Genomic DNA, 20,975 nt, shown 5'->3' with positions numbered 1-20,975 from the left:
GAACCTCACAGTGGGTTCTAACAGTGTTTTCCCTATGCAGATTAGAACGGGGCTTTATTATATTGTGTTGGAAACGTATTTGGTTGTACAAACCATAGCTAGCCAATGCTAGAACTTCCAAGGTTCCATCAGTACTTTGCACCAAAGGCACCACTCTCTAACATCTTACTAAAAAAATTCCTTCCAGTAGCACCTTAAAGACCAACTAAGTTAGTTCTTGGTATGAGCTTTCATGTGCATGCACACTTCTTCAGATACACTGAAACAGAAGTTGCCAGATCCTTCTATATAGTGAGAAGGTGGGGAGGGGTATTACTCAGAAGGGTGGTGGGAATGGGAGATTGGCAGATAGCTGAGATGAGCCTGTTGACGACTCTTAACGACTGTAATAGGTCTTACAGGAAAAGGCAAGGGGTGAGAAGGTGAGAAATGGCTTAGTCATGTATAATGAGATAAGAATCCAATGTCTTTGTTCAGACCAGGTCTCTCCATGGTTTTAAGTTTGGTAATGAGTTGCAATTCAGCAGCTTCTCTTTCCAGTCTATTTCTGAAATTCCTTTGTAGTAAAACAGCTACTTTGAGATCTTGTATAGAATGTCCTGGGAGATTGAAGTGCTCCCCTACTGGTTTCTCTGTTTTGTGATTCTTGATGTCAGATAACATCTTACTAACATTTTCCTTTTGCTTTGTAGCTCATGGTTGTCAAGCAGGAAGACAAACTGGATATGCTGTTCAAACACTTTTTGGTGGAAGATAAGAGCATGAATGGGGGCGCTTCATATGTGGACTTCCTCTGTCACATGCACAAGGAGATCCGCCAGTTGCTGAGCTAGAGCTGGAGATGCGCTGGATTCCAGCACTGACACTTCTATGTTCACTAACCGCCTGATGAATGGGCCCAGCTCCTTCGAGAAGGACAATACAGAAAGCTGTACAATTCCATAATTTTTAATACACTGTGCATAAACAGTTTCAGCATCTCCCAAAACCCTTTGAAGAAGTGAGGCATGGACAGACGAAACATCAGCTATAGGGGTGGGTGTGGGAATGTGATTTGATTCCAGGCCTTGGACCTGTGCCCCTCTTCTTGTGCTTGGCAGGTATCTGTACCTCCTGCCTCCCAGCCCCCCAGTTCTGTTATAACAAATGTTATTTGAGTTTCACTATACAAGATTAAGCATCAGGTGAAAAGGTGATTGCTCTTCAGAACCACACAGTGGGTGTTAAGTTTGTGCATGTGATACACTGTATGAAAAGGAGCCAGTTTTTTTTGGGGGGGGGCGGGCGGGCTTGGGGGGGGAGTGGAAGGTGGCAGGCCCTGTTCAACCAAAGAGTAGGAGATTGATAAAGCAGCCAAGCTAGGGGTTTTTACACCTTCGCTTATAAGTGGAGAGAGCAATATACTGTAAGCAAGTTATGCAGTGCCATCTTCTAGGAAACACCTGAGCTGTTAGGGAAAATAGCAGGGTAGGCATGCCTTCACTGTAGTTGCTTTGCTGTGTGGATATGCCTTGGAATAAGTGAGTGATAATGAGCAGGTGCTGTTTTGGGGAAAGTGAAATTATTCGGGGTTGGTATAAACAGGTGTCGCCTCCACCACCCCTTGAGAAAAACAGCATCTTTCTTTCTTTCTTTCTTTCTTTCTTTCTTTCTTTCTTTCTTTCTTTCTTTCTTTCTTTCTTTCTTTCTTTCTTTCTTTTTCTGCCAGTGTCCTCTTGCTTTGGTGGTCTGTTGCCTCTTTCCATTCACGCGGTAGGGTTTTGTCTGGAATATCCTTTTCAAAGGAGATGGCCGTGCTTTCCCTTTCTTATCGCTTTGAAAAAGTTGTGTTTATACACAACATGAGTTTGCTTGGAGAGACAGTCTATGTTTGAATTGTATCCAAGAAGCACTGAGAGGTCCTGTATCACCAATTCAGAAGGAGTTGCTCATATTCATAACGTAAGGTTCAAATCATGCCACTAATGTATTCTGAAATTCAAACCTTTAGTAGCTCTGAATAATTTTGGTCATGCAGTACTTAAATGGCTACATCTGGGCAGTTCTTACTAGTCCATCGGTGTAGGATATCTGTGGCATGCCTGCTTGTGGTCTTGTTACAACAAATCAAGCAGACTTATGGTTGACCCCTCCAAGGCTGAGCAGAAAGTATTCTGCTTTGTATTAGACAGAAAGATGATGAGTTTGAGACTCTAGGAGTCAAAGGGCTCATTCGTTTTTAAAAAGACACTAACCTTTTGTTTCTAATGCTACACTTAGGAATTCTTGCAGTGCCCAGAATGTACTTGGGGAACCGGCAGCACCGAAACGTGAAAAAAGGAAAAGCAGGGAGGTAGATCGCTTAGACAAATGATGGATTAAGACTGAATATAAGTAAAGCATTTATTCCATCTGCCATTGAAAATTGAAGTTGAAACCTTATATACATGACAGATTAAATAATCCAGGAGTGTGGTTTCTAGTCCCTTGAACTATAGTGTGTGTATGCGTGTGTGTTTGTAAATATTTTTCCTTCTACTGCAGCTAGTTTGTCTTCCCTTTCATCACACAGTGAAGGGGAGTATCCCAAAAACTGTTAACTGGCCACACCTCAGTGAGTTTCTCAGCAGTCTTAAACACATTTGCAAGTGTGGCTAACCCTACCCCCCTCCTCCTGCCAAACATACATACTGTCTCCAACCAAAAAAATTAGAAATCTTTTAAACCAGTGAAGAGATTTGCTCCCCAAGACTCCGCAACCGGACTTCCAGAATACTAATTTCTAGAATTAATATAAAAGAAAATATACGATCATAAATCTTTCTTCACTTTTTTCAATGCATCTTTTAATTTGTAAAGAAATAAAAATATATGAAGATGTATTTTATGTCATTGTTAGTAAATAAATACTGATTATTTTTTTCCAAGCCCTGTATTTTGGGGATGGGAGAGAGAGCTGGTGTGCAGGTGACTCAATCAAGTTCCGTCATGGCAAATAAAACTGTTATTTGCAACGATATCTGAAAGAATTCCGTAAGGTGCTTATAATGTTTTGCTTTCTGGATTAAACACATTTCAGCTTTCAATACTATGACCTTCACTTCCTGCTAGGAATGCAGTGAAACATATTAGCATACATGGCCTTCTCATAAAATGAAAACACCATCTTGAAAAGATGTTCCCCCATAGCTTCCTATTTCATGCACTTTCTTCGTAGCCCATTTTGGTCAGTGTGCTATTGCATAATTCTTATGTAGTTGCTCAAATAGAAATGAGGTTTATTTCTCTTAAATCACTGATATTGCTGCCGCTACTGTTAATAATTGTTGCATATTGGCTGTTGCTGCCATTGTTTCCAAGTCCAGAAGCAATCACAGGAGCATCAAAATACTTCTACAGTGGAATCCATTCCTGATTTGTTTGTTTGGAGAGTTAGCAATTCATCCTGGTTTTCTGTCCACAACCGCGATCATTATCCTGTTGCCTTTTTTGCTACTTGCTTTTCTTCACTATTTAGTTCTGCTGCTGGTGTGCCTTAAAAGTTAAGTCTTCAAGCATCATCTCAGCAGGCCTGCTTCAGCCTCAAGGTTAGTTGCATTGGGGGAGCTGCCTGTGTTTGAGAGTAAGAGGAAGAAGTTGCATATGATCCTGTGTAGGTCTGCTCAGAATAAGGACATTCTGGATCCAATGGAACTCGCTCCCAAGGATGCAACATAGCAAGGAAGGAAGGTATGGCTTAAAAGGTAGCAGGTTGCTACAACATTTTATGTTGAGAAGCAGTATTTCATTTACGGCACTAATATTCCCATTGATTCACTCCCACCTACGCCCTCAAACAGTGAGTAAGACTGCAGTATAAGGGTTAGTATAGGACTACAGCTGGGGAGACCTAGCTTCAAATTCCTGCTCATTCACAAAGCTGCTTAGGAAATAAATACTGGGTATGGTCTCATGCTATGGGACATGGGTGGCGCTGTAGGTTAAACCACAGAGCCTAGGCCTTGCTGATCTGAAGGTCGGCGGTTCAAATCCCCGCAATGGGGTGAGCTCCCGTTGCTCGGTCCCTGCTCCTGCCAACCTAGCAGTTCGAAAGCACAAAGTGCAAGTAGATAAATAGGTACCGCTCTGGCGGGAAAGTAAACGGTGTTTCCGTTCGCTGCTCTGGTTTTGCCAGAAGTGGTTTAGTCATGCTGGCCACATGACCCGGAAGCTGTACGCCGGCTCCCTCGGCCAATAAAGCGAGATGAGCGCCGAAACCCCAGAGTCAGTCACGACTGGACCTAATGGTCAGGGGTCCCTTTACCTTTTACCTTTATGGTCTCATGCATACATAAAAAATAAGGGATGGGGGGGACCTTGAATTTTTTGTGTTGCTTGCCTGCCTCTGGCTATTAAACTAAAGTTGCTAGACATTTTTGTGTGAGTGGAGGTTGTCATCATCCTTGTTCCTGCCTGCCTGTGTGTTGGTGGGTGTCAAGGAGCAGATCTCCTGCTTTGCCAAGAAGGGCAGACTCTGATTGTGCAAGCTAGCAATGTATTTGAAGAGAACTTTCCGTGGTTGAAAAGCAACAACCACCTCCACCTCCCTCATTTCACCAATTCCTTCCTCCGCCCGCCAACCATATTTTTAAAACTGCTCATTCACAGCAATTTACAATGCAAGCCTAACCATATACCCCGTTGAATTAAATGAGGCTTATTTGCAGAGTCCCAGATATGTGGGGTTAGAATTGCAACCTCATTATTTGAGGATCTGGGTAGTTTGGTGCAAATTTTCTTCCCTCAAACCTGTAAAACAGCAATATAAAAACACGTAAAAGTAGTTAAAATAGGAATTCAGAATTGTCAGGCACGTACAGCGCAGTCCAGTCTTGCAGGTGTCAGCCTGACAAAAATATAAATTGTCAGAAGACATCTGAAACAGCTGGTGGTTTCTTCCATGATTCTTATATGGCAGGGAGAAATCCATATCACTGTCCTGTGATTTTATGTATGGTGCCGTCCCATGAGTAGTTCCCCCTTATTTAAGTGATGTTAAAGGCATATACATGGGCAGTTGGTCTTTCAGGAAATCTGCTTCTGAAATTTTTATTAGAAGGCTTAACAAGAAGACCTTGGAAATGGGTCGTTTGGCTTCTTAGCAGCCAATACTGGCTGATAGTACATGCTACTTGCCACAGAAGTCATCTCAGCCTTCAGTGACGGGGATATAAGGCATAGGTGCCTCCTCTATAGGGATGAGGCATCTTCAGCCCCCCCAAAAAAAGTCTGTTGGGATGTGGCCGAGTCCCCCCAATCTCCAGGGGGCAGAAGAGGCGGAGCCCTTCCTCACCTGCCCACTCCTTCCCTCCCTCCTATCTCTACAGCCTTTGAAGATGCCATGTGGCCTGTCTGGATGTTGCCCTGGGTCACACAGCATTTGTGACGGTCATACAATGTTGTGTGTTGCACATGTGATGTCACACATGCATGACGCCCCCCCTTGGTTATTACAAATAATAGCCCATAGACAAATGCCCAAAACACTTTTAAGATGCTCTGATGTTTCTACCTGTTGAGGCCTTTCAATTCCTTGCCATTTTGCTTGTAAAGAAACCAAGTTCCTGTTTGTCAATACAGTGGTACCTCAGGTTAAGTACTTAATTCGTTCTGGAGGTCCATTCTTAACCTGAAGCACCACTTTAGCTAATGGGGCCTCCTGCTGCCGCCGCGCCGCCACCACACAATTTCTGTTCTCATCCTGAAGCAAAGTTCTTAACCTGAGGTACTATTTCTGGGTTAGCGGAGTCTGTAACCTGAAGCGTCTGTAACCTGAAGCGTATGTAACACGAGGTACCACTGTTTAGTGTTTGTAGCATGGGATCTTGCTTCTTAGAAAAATGCCTGGCTGAATACATAACTTGTTTTCAAGCAGGTTTCCATGACTGCAGAAAAATAACTTGCAGGCACAACAAAAGTAATTTGTTAAACTAGTGAGATGTTGGCTGAATTAATTGTCCTATTTCCAACAGTAAGCAACCCAGGACCACTGCAGAAACGATTAAAGCTTTACACTTAAAGAAATAATGCTTGAAACCACAAGTTGTTCATGCAAACCCTAACTACAAAACCACATCTCTAGCTATAAAACGCCAAAAGACATCCTGGAGTTTATTATGTCTTAACTTTTTATGTGTTGTAATATCTGTTTATCTTTTTAAATATTTTCCCCTCTACTGTCAACCCCCTGCCAAATCAGATATACCGAACAGATTGCTTACTTCCTTTTTAAAAAATTTGCGGGCATGGATATTCAATTTTGTTTTGTTTTTAAAAAGAGGCACATAGACCTGATGAAATTCTGAACAGCTGGTGGCAGCAGAGAGTTAAACCAAACTGGATGCTTCTCAATATTAACAGGGAAAGGTAAGTGTGGCTGTAGGATTACTGGCAGAGCTTTGATCAGGATGAAGCCTTCCCAGTCAGTAATGAATGAACCACACCAGGGGAGATTTTGGGATTAAATACACAAATTCAAGGCTCTTTTAGTGTTATGAATAGCAAGTAGAGTATGCAAAGATTTACCAGTGCCAGAGCTGTTGTTCTGGGACAAGTTGAAAATAATATTCATATAGTATTCTCACTCTGGAGACTACATTTTTTAATGGCATCAAGGAAAGACCAATTCAGATAAGATTTTGGCACTGTTTCATTTGCTACTGCTTTATATGGAGCAAACCTCAGCTCTCGAGCAAAGAAAAGTAGCATTTCTGCTGCTGTAAAGTCATTTCAGAAAACGTGTGTTTCTTAAATTACTTTGAACGTGGTCAGCAGGGCTTAACATTAAGAGTCATGAATGGTTGCACTCATAAATATTGAACATTAATTTGTAGAGTCTTTTTGTTATTTTTATGTATTTCATTTTATACAACAAATAGTTGACATTATAACATGAATTCACATCGCCTATCAGTTGAACAGTACACAAATAACTACATCTCTGTGGACTAAAATACAGTTTAATGTTTTGAACAGTGCACTTTATGATACTGCATCTTCCCATAATTTGTAGGGACTACACTTCCCATACTTTGTAGGGACTACAATTCCTACAGTGATTGTTTCATTAGGCTGACAATGACGCATTTCCTTGCTATGGGAAATTGAATGGAGTTAGGAACAATGATAACTGTAAATAATTTATTTCTAAAGTGTATTTTCCTCCTGGGAAACATTTTATTCCTGTTCACAAAGGTGCATTTCTTTTTGCACAATTCGCAAGTCCAGTTTTATGTGTGTCAAGAGCTGTCACAACACTAGTTCTGATAAGGTCTGTTCTTTACCAACAAACTCATTCTGTGTACAAAGTCAACCATTCAATAAGAGGCATGCAAACTGTTGCTTGTATTAAATGCAGCACTAAGTAGGCATCTGCCCGTGTAAGGATTTAAGTCTACACAACAGGACTTCTCTCCCCCTGATCTGTTCTTGGGGGGCCTCACGCAACCCTCCGGAACAGATTTGGGGAGGGCACAGAGTTCATGCAAGGGAAGAAAGGAAGGGAGTCAACATGCACAAACAGGAATATTTACACCATGGGTAGGCAAACTAAGGCCCAATCACCTTCTAAATCCAGCCCGTGAATGGTCCGGGAATCAGCGTGTTTTTACATGAATAGAATGTGCTTTTATTTAAAATGCATCTCTGGGTTATTTGTGGGGCATAGGAATTTGTTCATTTATTTCCCCCCCCCCCAAAAAAAAATATAGTCTGCCCCCCCAAGGCCTGAGGGACAGTGGACTGGCCCCCTGTTGAAAAAGTTTGCTGACCCCTAATTTACACTGATGGGATGCATTGGATACAAGCCATAATCTCATACCCTCCAACGTTTCTCTGATGAAAACAAAGATGTCCTATTCCCAGTGGCGTAGCGTGGGGTTGCAGGGGGGGCCGGCCGCACCGGGCGCAACATCTGGGGGGTTAGGGTTAGGGGGCGCAAATCCACGGGTTAGGGGGCGCAAATTACTTGCCTTACCCCGGGTGCTGACAACCCACGCTACGCCACTGCCTATTCCACAATAATAATTTTATCTGGGCAGCTTCCAACATTATTATTTTTTAAATACTCTGGTTTCTCTTCAGATCGGATATGAAAGAAACATAATAAAACATTAAAAATCTTCCCTATACAGGGCTGATGGTTTGGGAGTCGGATAACTCCATGACCTCCAACATTTCTCCAATGGAAATAGGAAAAGTGGGACATTCCGGGATCGAATCAGAAACTGGCACGGCTTCTGTAAATCTGGGACTGTCCCTGGAAAATAGGGGAGGGTCTGTAATCTTTATTCTTTTATCGTGTTACTTGAGATCCAGTACGGTTCGCTTGCTTCTCCCTGTCCCCAGGAAGTTCAAGAGAAGATGCATGGCTAAAAAGAGACGACAGGGTGGAAACTTGTGTGGAAGCCATAAAGCAGAGTTGGCTAACATTTTATTCTCCGTCTGTTGGACTTCTGTTGCCACAATCCCAGACTATTGGCCATGCTCAATGTTGATGAGAGATGGGTATGCAACCACATCTGCAGAGTCTCAGGATAGTTATAAAGGTTGGGTAGCTATGCACGGAACATAAGCTCAGTTTCCATAACCCTCGAACGTGCCATAGAAACAGTTGGCCTGTTTTAAGCCGAGATCTACGAATCTAAAGTTTGTAGCAGGTAGCATGCAAAAATGTTGCACACATACAATTCTACAAGCTATTTATGCTTCTCTTTAGAGGCAAATATTTTGGTCTTCTGTATTTAGATGGTGGGATGCGGGTGGCGCTGTGGGTTAAACCACAGAGCCTTGCCGATCAGAAGGTCGGCGGTTCGAATCCCCGCGACGGGGTGAGCTCCCGTTGCTTGGTCCCTGCTACTGCCAACCTAGCAGTTCGAAAGCACTTCAAAGTGCAAGTAGATAAATAGGTACCGCTCTGGCGGGAAAGTAAACGGTGTTTCCGTGCGCTGCTCTGGTTCGCCAGAAGTCGCTTAGTCATGCTGGCCACGACCCGGAAGCTGTACGCCGGCTCCCTCGGCCAATAAAGCAAGATGAGTGCCGCAACCCCAGAGTCGGTCACAACTGGACCTAATGGTCAGGGGTCCCTTTACCATTACTATTTAGACGGTAATAATGAATGGAGGGGCATGAAAAAGCTCAAGAATCAACAAATGAGGGTGGCAGATTGAGGTGAGGAGAGAATGGTTTATAAAGGGATTGAAGCAATGGGAACTGCTCTAATAAAACCATTGTTGCTTCAGAAGACTTAGCTCTGGCACAGGACTGGTATTTGCACAGATTTTAGCTTTCAAAAAGGTCCTTTATGTTTCTAACCTGGAAGCAGGCCACTGTAATAAAGGGAGATATTGTGTTGGGTTTAAATAATAAGTATCTGTAGCTTAATGTGAATTTATAAACTTTATTTTGCCAGCATTACGCTTATGAGAACGGCTACTCATTTGTTCCCGGAGAATGACAGATACCACCTTGTTAAGCTATCAGTATAGCTGGCCTAAAAATGTATTTGAAGTTGCATCGATCTCTTGTTCAGGAAGAAATCCTGGCTAACATAATCTTAGAACAGTGGGTTTCACCCTCAGGATTGGAATAATACTTCTCACTCTCTGCTATTGTGACCCCAGGCTGCCTGGAATTATAGTAAAAGGTGTAGAAGAAAAAAACATTTTACATTCACTTGCTTTGCCTACAAAATAAAAGAAGTTGTAAAAATGCATTTTTGTTATGAAAACAATTGTTATGATGCACTATGGAAACAAAGAACAAAAAAAGCATTTGTTGGTATGCTTGCAGGCCGTGGCTGGTATTCGATTAAGTTTTACTCAGCCCATTGAAATAAATGAATATTACTAAGTTAGGTCCATTCATTTCAATAGGTCTGTTCTGGGTTGGTCCAGTTGATGTGGTGACAACAGAGTGGAAGGGTACTAAGGAAAGGGAAAGTATTGCATTGTGATTATTTTGGGGCACCTCACCTCAATTTTGGCTCAATTATACTTTTCCCAAGAGAACTGGGTGTACGTAATGTACATATATGAGTTTCTAAAAGTTGTAATGTTGTAATGTTGTGTTTTAAACACAGGGTGCGATATTTCTCCCTGTGAAGGCTCAATCTATACACCTTTTCCCCATGAGGATTACCCAAACACTAATTTGCTTTGTGAGCCACCTTGAACGGTTCGGTTCTGATGTAGAAAGGCTGTTAAGAAACATGTGAGTGAGAACTATTTGTGAGAATGAATTCGATTTTGAACAGTGGGTGACGGGATGTGTTTAGATTTTATCAGCGCCAGCAGTAGTTGAATTCTCCTAAAATTCTCTTCCTATTCTCTAGCAGTTACAGTGGTACCTCAGGTTAAGTACTTAATTCGTTCCGGAGGTCCATACTTAACCTGAAACTGTTCTTAACCTGAAGCACCACTTTAGCTAATGGGACCTCCTGCTGCTGCCACGCCGCCGGCACTATTTCTGGGTTAGCGGAGTCTGTAACCTGAAGTGTATGTAACCTGAAGCATATGTAACCTGAGGTACCACTGTACTGGGAAATCTTTTAGATGAGTAAGGCAATCTGCCACCCCAGGCAAGTGAGTAGTTGTGCTTGGTCTTCCAGCATAAAAGAGCAGGTTGCTTTCTATACCTTGTTCTTTACCGGACAGTGAAGTAGCCGTTCATTCTCCACTTCCAGCCTCTCTGCTCCAAGCAAGTCACAGGGAGCCAGACAATGCATTTTTCATTTCTCCTCTTGCGGCCTGAAGGACAGTCTCACCGGTGAAGCCAGTGCGCAGAGTGCGTGCATTATGAGTAGCATCGCTGACTGATGTGTATTGTAAGTGGCGACATGCTTATTGAAATTGCATGGCTTTAATGTCCTTGATTTCATTTTCGAATTACGTTTTCTCGTTGCAAATTACATGCCCAGTGTTTTTCTATGACAAATAGCAGCTGTAAGCGGACTTAGAAGTGACAACTACTGAACAAATGACCCACTGCTTTCTAGGTCCCTGTTAGCTACCTGATTCCAATGGGCATCCCTTTCAGTCTCACAGCTTATGTATTAGCCAGTCCCCTCCCACACTGTATTTGAGAACTCCCTTGCTGTTCCCTCTCAACAGCCACTCCTTTAAATGACTGGCTATCCTTTTAATTTCAGCAAGTTCCTTTGGCGGGAATAACTGAGTCTAATTGGACCCCAGGCACCGCTTGCGGAAGTAGATTAATCAAATGGGGGGGGGGGCGCGTTTCCTGAAGCTGTGCAAAGACCTCCACTGATCAGACGGAATTCATCAGACAGGAAATCCTTTTAGTGATGCAATTGCTGAGCCAAGATAGACCATACTTACGGCTTGACCCAGACACTATCTCATATCTTGCACCATGAGGCACAAGGACACTGCAGAGAAAAGGGTGGGTCTGCAGATATTTATTCTGACTACAGCAGGCATGCTAAGCATGTCACTATTCTTGCTTTTGTAGTTCCAAGCACTATAGGCATAGCTTAGGAGAAATGGGCATTTCAGAGCTGCACATACCATCGATCCCTATCCTGCACCATGCCAGAAGTTGCTTTCTTACCTAAAAATGACAGGTTAATCTGCAAGCAGGCTAAGGGAGAATAACAAAGGGAAAATGTTGGGACTGGTCTGATGGGGAACAGGAATTAGTGCGCTTTTGATTTGCACTTACATAGGATTTGCACTTGCATAGTGGCCACTGGCCTGATCCCGCAGCCTCTCCTTTTGTCCTTGAGCTACCTGTATGCTTGCAGATAATTGGAGTCCAAATTGGATGTCCAATGCATTGCATTGTCATTGAGAGCTTGGGAGGCTATCGGAGTGGAATATGACGACGGTCATCTAGTCCAACCCTCTGCAATACAAGAATCTTTTGACCCAACGTTGGGCTGGAACCCGCACCCCTGAGATGAAGAGTCTCAAGCTCTTCCTGGCCGAGCTAACGACACTCACAACTTGAACAGTGAGGGAAAAGAGACGGAATGATGGGTGACCATACTGACATACTGGGATTTCATCTATTAAAAATGTTTTCAAATGATACATACACATGCAAACATATACAGAGATATAAAATAAAAAACAATATTTTAATATTAAAATATTAAAAATAAAATTAAAAATAGTATATATATTAATTGTATATATACTGTTTTTAATTTTATTTTAAATATTTTATTTAATATTTAAAATTAAAGTTATTCCCACCACAACCACAGTATTTTTAATTTTATATATAATTAATATATATAATATTAAAATATTATATATGTATATGTATGTGTGTGTGTGTGTGTGTGTATAATATATACATGTGTGTGTGTGTGTGTGTGTGTGTATAACGGATCGCATTTCCCCCACAAGACTTAAGTCCCGAGGTAAGTTACCTTACCCCGCTGTCTTTCTGTATTTCTAGCGCGAGTTCTCATGTTCAATCTCAGAGAGAGAGAGCGAAAGCGGTAAGTAACCCGAGAGTCCCCCGTTTCCCCCACCCCCGTAAGAGAGATCACGATTCTACTTTTCCTATCTCTACAGCCTCGCGAGACAGTCACGCGGCGAGGCCTGCTTTCCGGCCGGCCCTTGGCTGTCGCAAAAGCGCAAAGATGGCGGCGGCGACTCCTTCGTCGGGTTACGCGGCTTGGGTGGCTCGGCTAGCCGAGCTGAAGAAGCTGCGGGGCAAGCAGCCCCGGGTGAGGCCTTACCAGCCCCTGGTGCTGGCCAACCAGGTCTCCAACCGGCGCCTGGGCCTCGGAGGTGGGTTTCCTCCACAGTCCCAGCTAGGGTTGTCCCCTCTTCTGTCTCCTATTCCAATGTAAAATCCTACGTCCTGTATTGATACTACAGTTTTGTCCTGTATTTCAGGTCTTCTCTCTCTTTCTGCTAAGTTAGGGACCCTCTCCGAATAGGTAAAAAAAGGTAAAGGACCCCTGGACACGGTTTACAAACACGTGTTTGAAAGGGTGTGTGAAAGGTCATGTATTTCATTGAATATTTACCAGATAAATTGTAAAGAGGATTATTGTAATAACCTGCAGTTGTATAAGAGTATACAGTATACCTCAGGTTAAGTACTGAATTCGTTCCGGAGGTCCATACTTAACCTGAAACTGTTCTTAGCCTGAAGCACCACTTTAGCTAATGGGGCCTCCTGCTGCTGCTGCGCCGCTGGAGCACGATTTCTGTTCTCATCCTGAAGCAAAGTGCTTAACCTGAAGCACTATTTCTGGATTAGCAGAGTCTGTAACCTGAAGCGTATGTAACCCGAAATACCACTGTATATTTAAAGTAGATGAATAAATGAGCAAATTAAGTTAATTTGGATATGCAGGAGATATTAAAAATAAATTTAAGGAGTCAAGTTTTGAAATGTTAAGATGATTGAAAAATTAGTGAAATGTATAAACCTGAAAAGCATAAATAAAATTTAAGAAAAAGAAAAAGAAAGGTCACGTATTTGAGCTCTGGGTAGCCAAGTGCAGACAGATTTGCAAATTCATGAGTGTGTGTGTGTGTGAGAGAGAGACAAATGTCAAAGGGGCCATCCTATTAGGCTGCAACAGATTGTAATGGATTGCTCTGAAGTCACTTCTCACCCAGCCCTGCCCTGTATTTTGCCAGAACATAGGTGGCAACCATAGACTCCCAACTCAGACTGCACCCCGCTCCACTCCATGCGCAGCGGACCGCTGTGGCTACACCAACCTGGTTCAGCAATGTCCGTTAATTCCAAGGTATCTGCTGCTCTGGATATGAAGCCTAGAGTCGTAGGGAGTTGGAAGGGTTCCCATAGGTCATCTAGAACTTTTGCCCCAACCTGGGGCTTGAACCCACAACCCTTGAGATTAAGAGCCTTAGGCTCTACCGACTTTGCAGTACTGACGTTTATTTCTTTGTCATATCAATTTTTTGGGGGCTGCATTTCAATCCCACTGTTCTCGGATGTATCGCACAAACGTATGTTCTAAAGACAGAGCTAGGGGTTGTTAGGTTTGTGAAGCCCTTGCTGCTCTGGGAAGGAGGGAAGGAGACTATTTCATAGAATCATATCGTGTAATTGTAGAGTTGGGAGGGACATCATGGGTCATCTAGTTCAACCCCCTTGCAATGCAGAAATCTTTTGCCCAAAGTAAGACTCAAATATACAAACCTGAGATTGAAGAGGCTCACTCTCTGCAGTGCCAAATGAGCTGGTATTAGGATTGTGAAGCCCCTTTTCCCCTAGGAGGGAGGGATAATATTTCATAGAATTATATCCTTTATTTGTAGAGCAGTAGGGACCCTGAGGGTCATCTAGCTTGACATCCTGTGAGGGGAAACTGCCTACATAAATCTGGCGCTGCATGCGATTCCCAGTCCAATTTGAAACCATACCAGACCCTGCTTAGCTTTGCAAATGTGCTAACAGTTTTATTGTTGTGCCGCTAGGAGTAGCAATGTGACTGGTGCTAAACTTCACAGCAGCACCCATACACTGATTTGATTTGAGTCACTGTATTTCTGTGACACTTTTAGCTAAAGTGAATCTCAAAGCACTGCGAACCACACCCACACTATGTGAAGGAAAGGGTTGCAGCTTCTGGGGCTTCTCAGCTTAGAGAAAAAGCAAGCAACAGAAGGGCAACATGAGGAAAGTTTATAAAACTGCTCGGGCCATGGAGAAAGCAGACAGAGGAAAAGCCTCCCTCTCTCTCAAATGAAACACTTGTTTTATATTATTTATAAAATTTCCCTTTACCTGAGAATCACAGGGTCGTTTTGCAATATTAAAAAACCCCATGAACTGTATAACATAATAAATGAAATGATAACGTCCCTGAAGGTGACACTTGCGCTGGGGTATTGGTTAGGGCTTTTTGGGGGGTGGGCTGTGAAGTTGTTGCTGTTATTGATATTAATTTCTGGTATCTTTATTTTTGGTCTTATGATTATGTGGAAATTGTTTGGTTTGGTTGTGTACTTTTTGAAGTTTTATTTGTTGTTTGTGAATACTTTTGCTATGCAAGTCTGTGGTGCAATGGGTCAGTGTGCCTGGCTGTTAACCAGAACGCTAATGTGGACCTGACGTGGAACAATCAGTGTTGCAAGGACATGTTTTTGATAGTTTCCACAGCAGAACCACACTGCAGCTTGCACACAGATATACACACCAATATTTAAACAAAGACACTCGTCATGAATCAGCTAAGGTCTGTCCCTAGCTGGGTGAGGAACCACATGCATAAATACATTTTTTCATATATAAACCATTCCTCATACCTGCTGTTGGATTGATGCATGTAAAAAGGGAGTTTCAAATGAACACCGTGGGGGTTTTTTGGAGGAGTGCTGATTGGTCCAGGATCCCCACAGAAAGAATAGTATGTGCAGAGCACATGTGAGGGCAGCTGTCAGATGCAACCTTGTCCACAGGTGAGGGATGTTCTTGTTAACATCCCTAAACTGATAGAAATGCAGGAATTGTACAAATCAGCTATTTGGGAGGGGGTGTTTCACAGGCAAGGAGGAAGTGATCATCGTGATTAATGTTTTTCTAACATGCTTCTATGCTGTGTGCATGCTTTATTTGGATTGGCGTTATCATTGCTGCGCTTTTGAAAACAGAACTCTTGGTGTGTTAAGTTCTACATATGCAACCTGACGCAAATTGCTTAGTGATCTGTTTCTTTTATGAACAGAGCCTTTGCTATCCTATGTATCTATGTATGTATAATCAAGCTCTACTGAATTCTACGGGAGTTATTCCCAAGTAAGTTTCATAAGACTGCAGCTTAAAGTTCTTCATTCACACAGAAAACATGTTTGATGCTCATATGTCGTTAACTGAAACTGGCTGCTAATTTGCAGGAATACTTTTATCGCCTCCTTGGTCATTGTCACACATGCATGCAAATTTATGGGGTGGGGTGTGTGTGTGTGTTTGCCCACATTCAGCTGAATATGAACGTTTGGTTGAATCATTTTGCTTCATAGTGCCCTGAAGGCTACCAGACTTTGTCTGTGGCAAATGGCCAGAGGGAATAAATTCCACAACTGGAACACTGTAAAACATGCTAATTGTTCCCTCAGTATTTATAAAAGTAAAGTAAGGGAGAAAACCATGTGTTGTATGTAGGAAATATTCTTTCTAGTTGGCAGGGGAAAAAGGGGTTGTTACTTTGTGATCAGGACTGTATTTTCTTCAATTCAGTCTGCATAAAAATTCATAGGCAATCCAAGAACTGGTACAGGCTTCTAAGAACCTTGCCTTTTAATTACAAAAAGTGAAACCTAATCCTTAAAAACTTACGTTATATTACATTTTGTTAGCCTTTCAAAGATTTCATATGGCCTTGGTTTAAAATACAGTGTTTGCCAAAACTTCTGCTGTTAAGTGTTCTAGAGTTTGTAACTTGTTCATTTCAAATGTCCTTGTGTTGTATTCCCTCCCTTGCTGTTCACCATTTATACGTGCATTTTCCTTCACACAGTTCCTTCTGGAAAAAGAAATTCAAAATTCATGAGAAGTGCAAACACCGAGTCCTTATCTAAACAGAATACATTAATTGAGTTACATTATGAAACCTAAGCATGCTTACATTAAAATTTAATTCATTTTGAACTCAGAATTTGCCTTTCCTTTGTGGTTTCCTGTGCAGAAAAGAACAGTGCTACTATGGTGGCTTAGTTCAGTTGTTATGCCAGACCATGGTTTCCACTAACCATACACTAAAACCCAAATCATAGTATGGGCTTCCAAGCAAATGATAGGTAAATTGAGGTTTAGATGCTTGTCTATTTTCTCTCTTTGGTCACCCATCTTATTTTAGTTGCAGTGTCTTTGGTGGAACAACAGTCATAACTATGGTTTATTAATTCAGAGGTTATGCCAAACCATAGTTAGCACAAATATTAGATTTGTGAACAATGTTTTTAAATTCTGGTTGCTGGCTCATTAGCTAACCATATTTTTGTCCAGTCAAAATATCACACCAAACTTTCCTCAAACTTCCTTACCCGTGATCTAGCATGATGTCTGAATTGAGCCGCTGACAGCATATGAAGCTTTGAGAAGAGGCAGGCAGACTGATAAAACCATTGCCCTCATCCTTGTGGCTTCCTTACATATGAAAAGTACAGTCAAACCTCGGTTGTTGAATATAATCCGTTCTGGAAGCCCATTTGGCTTCTGAAATGTTCGACAACCGAGGAGCAACTTCTAGTTGGTTTTAGGAGCTTCCTGCACTCAGCGGAAGCTGCGTTGGATGCTCAGCTTCCGAAAAACTTTTGAAAAGTTTACTTCTGGGTTTTTGGCTTTGGGGAGCCAAAATGTTCCAAAACAGAGGCATTCAGTATCTGAGGTTTGACTGTATTCAATTAGTAACTAGAAGTGAAATTCCCAATTCCAATGGAGGCGTGTGTTTTCTTGGATTAAGGACACAATAGAAAACAGTGTGAAGAATCTGCTTACTTTTACCGTCTTCAGTGTTTCATATGGTATTCATGCAATAGAGTTGTCACTGTTATAAAATGCTCCTGAGTAATGGGAGTTTCCTTTCTTTTCCAGAGGCAACATGCATCACAGAGATGTCATTAATGATGGCCTGTTGGAAGCAGAATGAGTTCAGTGATGTAACGTGCGCCCAAGAGATCCAGACATTCTTCAACTGCGCTGCAAAGGCAGAAGTAATTATGTCCCAATTTATCCTCTAATCAAGCTGCAGGAAATTAGTTTCCATACATAATTTGAGCATGTAATACCACCGAGGGCCTTCTGGCAGTTCCCTCATTGCGAGAAGCAAAGCTACAGGGAACCAGGCAGAGGGCCTTCTCGGTGGTGGCACCCGCCCTGTGGAACGCCCTCCCATCAGGTGTCAAAGCGATAAATAACTACCTGACATTTAGAAGACATCTTAAGGCAGCCCTGTTCAGGGAAGTTTTTAATCTGTGATATTTTAGTGTATTTTTGGTTTCTATGGAAGCTGCCCAGAGTGGCTGGGGAAACCCAGCCAGATGGGCGGGGTACAAATAATAAATTATTATTATTATTATTATTATTATTATTATTATTATTATTATTATTATTACAACAAATCTCCATCATTGTGTTTGTATTATCCTGAGAGGCAGGTCATTACGTTGTAATGGCTTACTGCTGAATGTTAACCTGAATGTGTGAAACTGGCAACAGTGGTGGTTTAGCAAATGGTAAGCATATTTGCCCAAGACAGTATAATGCGAAGGTGCAACCCAGATAATACAGCTTTAAAAAGATATGGTGTGCTGGTTAATGATGCGAGTAGATTGAATATGTGAACTTGCCATTAGGACCCATGCATGGAGATTATAGGTCCATCACATACCAGGTGTCATTGAAACTAATGAAATCGCTACAAAACTAATGAGGTTAAGGCGTTGGTTACATCAGGTGATATGCTATTGTGTGGCTGCATATTTTTAAAATACCGGTGTGTGGCAGATGGAATTGCTTCTGCAATTGTTGAAACATCTATTTCCTATGACATCCGTGGTTTCATATCTGTTTGTTTATTACTATTTTTTAAGTTCTCATCCGGCTTTTTAAACACAAATTTCAGAGTAGTTCATAGCAAAAATGTCTAAAACAATAAGAAAATATATAATTGAAACAGAAACAACCAAACATTAAAAATACATGAAAAAGAGCAGCTGTTTTTATTAGCAACTTTTTCTGTTTTATATTTCTTTGGTTCTTGACTTATCGTGGACAGTTTTGAGTTTCAGGTTGCTGGAAAAATCGGTTATAGAAATTGCAAATAGCTGGTGCATTTACTGTTGTTCTCAATGGTGTGTTTTTTTGTAATAACTTATATTTTAAATTTAAGTGATGGCCTGGTTTTGTTAGCTTTTAATGAGGAAAATCAGGGTATAGATATGTTAAACAAGATATACTATGTACAATCCAATTTGGAAGGAGAGAAACCTCCACTGTATAGCAGAGGAATATGGCCTTGTGTGTTAATGGACAACAGCAAGAAATGCTTGTTTCAGGTAAGCTTTAGAAATTTAAAAATCCCATGAGAGTTCTTTTTATAAACAAATATCAGTGTGTTCCCCAGTTTATAACTTTATGATATCTGGGGTGCTTCTGCTGTGCACTCCATGCCTGAAAATGAGATTGATCAAGTATTTGACTTCTCAACCAATCCAACCAGTAAAATAAAGGCTAAGCATGTAAATTTAGAATCCTGTACACAGTTCCTGGGGTTAGTACTTTTCAATTTGTTTGGGTATATTCCTGAGTTGATAAGCATGGGATTGTGCCATTTTGTATGACTGTAAAAGAGAGAGAGAGAGAGACTTAAAGCTATCACTGCTATACCAATATAAATTCATGTAAACAATATTCAGGAAATTGACCCGTTCTTCTTGATTTTTTCTACAACACCTGAGTCACAGTCATTTAAAAAAATATATATTCAAGACAAGTTGTTTTTAAATGTGGTTATAGCTGTATATCAGGGCAAGAATTGCCTTCCCTTAAATTAAACAGGGAGTACAGTGATACCTCGGGTTACAAACACTGTGGGTTACAAACGCTTCGGGTTACAGACTCCGCTAACCCAGAAGTAGTACCTCAGGTTAAGAACTTTGCTTCAGGATGAGAACAGAAACTGTATGATGGTGGTGCAGTGGGAGGCCCCATTAGCTAAAGTGGCACCTCAGGCTAAGAACAGTTTCAGGTTGAGAACGGACCTCTGGAACTAATTAAATTCTTAACCAGAGGTACCACTGTAAAGGACTCTTATTCCTGCCTTTGCTATGAAGCAATGATGCAGTTTTCAGAAGTAGGCCACCACCTACACAAGGGCATTTTTTACTTTGTGGAATATTTGGCTGCAGGCTTATAATAGTGGACCTGTATCCCAACCTTGTTAAAACGTGTAATGAGACAGATTAAGTTCTGTTTCCATCTTGCATGTAATAATCATTCCCATTGTGCAGGGGTGACTTTTGAGTGCACCCCACTGTGTCATTAAACCATAAATTGCAAGTAACCGTGAGAGCATGTGCCAATGGAAACAAGCTTCAAGAAGGAAGAGGATGCCCGGGAACCATGGACCACAAAATAGAAAGTGTACCTGCCAGTGTTTTTCTTAGGGTTCAAGGACTACACTCAATTATATTGCTTCAAATCACAAGTGTTTTGATATAATACACATACTCTATAGTTACTTTGCCAAGACTTCTGTTTTGTGAGTTACACTTATTCTTAGAAAAATATGATCCTCCCTTGTTGCTGCACAAGCCACTCATATCAACAGGAAACTGACTAGACGCAAATTGTGACCAAGTACATTCTAATAACGTCTTAAGGATATATTGTCCTCCTATTCCTAGGAATTGATAGTAAAAGTCCAGCTCCTCTTCCTTGACTGTAATATTTATCATTTCACTGTTTCAAATAACTTGAGTTACCACTGGCTTCTGAATGCAGCTCTCTCTAATTGTCCAGAGGTTGATGCTTGCAACATTGGGAATATTGCTGGGATTTGTGCGTCAGTTTAATAAATATAGGAAATTGTTTCTGTTCTTTTCAGGCAGAACGCAAGCAAAATCTTCGACAAGAATCTCAGGGCCAGTCGGGGAAACTTGGTTCAAAACAAATCAACAAATTACTGAAAAGGTTTCCAAATATCACATACAATTATTAAAGAGAATTGCTTCCCCAAGTATCTGTGAACACCAGGACTGGAATTTGAAGAAACTCACCGCTTGTTGGTCATTCCCTTTGAAATGGATGGGAAATGTTTTCCTGCATTTCATACTGTTTTTTTGGAATAAAACTTCTGTTGAGATAAGATGAAGACCTAAAGTTTCCTTGGATACCAAGAGAAGCTACAGCAGTTATTTGACCAGATGAACTTTTGCTCGAAATGTTCTTCAATAGCATCAAATTTGAGTCGTCAGTGAAATAAAATCTTTTGTGAAATC

At 41.5% G+C, this 20,975-nt stretch overlaps 2 protein-coding genes across 4 annotated transcripts in view; both read left to right on the top strand.

Moving 5' to 3' along the window:
* Window positions 1-3,068, top strand: part of SEC24C (SEC24 homolog C, COPII coat complex component) — a 35,961-nt gene extending 32,893 nt beyond the window's left edge. For all 3 annotated transcript variants that reach the window (XM_081191570.1, XM_081191569.1, XM_081191568.1), the window contains one exon: window positions 693-3,068. In XM_081191570.1, the coding sequence (XP_081047696.1) occupies window positions 693-833 (141 nt within the window). In that variant the 3' untranslated portion in view covers window positions 834-3,068. The remainder of the gene's footprint in view (window positions 1-692) is intronic.
* A 9,528-nt stretch (window positions 3,069-12,596) lies between these two features.
* Window positions 12,597-20,975, top strand: CHCHD1 (coiled-coil-helix-coiled-coil-helix domain containing 1). The gene is made up of 3 exons (XM_081191947.1): window positions 12,597-12,779; window positions 17,569-17,687; window positions 20,582-20,975. Exons 1-3 carry the CDS (start codon window positions 12,629-12,631, stop codon window positions 20,693-20,695), a joined length of 384 nt encoding a protein of 127 aa, XP_081048073.1. The 5' UTR covers window positions 12,597-12,628; the 3' UTR covers window positions 20,696-20,975.

Source organism: Podarcis bocagei, assembly GCF_964188305.1.
Source record: "Podarcis bocagei genome assembly, chromosome: 4".
In the NCBI taxonomy this organism is placed as follows: Eukaryota; Metazoa; Chordata; class Lepidosauria; order Squamata; family Lacertidae; genus Podarcis; species Podarcis bocagei.
The sequence above is the reverse complement of the archived record's forward strand: the minus strand, read 5'-3'. Positions and strand labels throughout refer to the sequence as shown.

Excerpts from the sequence above, each read along its gene's own strand:
- CHCHD1 (XM_081191947.1), top strand. The coding sequence starts at position 12,629 with ATGGCGGCGGCGACTCCTTCGTCGGGTTACGCGGCTTGGGTGGCTCGG. Across the intron at positions 12,780-17,568 it reads CCGGCGCCTGGGCCTCGGAG|AGGCAACATGCATCACAGAG; the intron begins GTGGGTTTCCTC and ends TTTCTTTTCCAG. Across the intron at positions 17,688-20,581 it reads ACTGCGCTGCAAAGGCAGAA|GCAGAACGCAAGCAAAATCT; the intron begins GTAATTATGTCC and ends TGTTCTTTTCAG.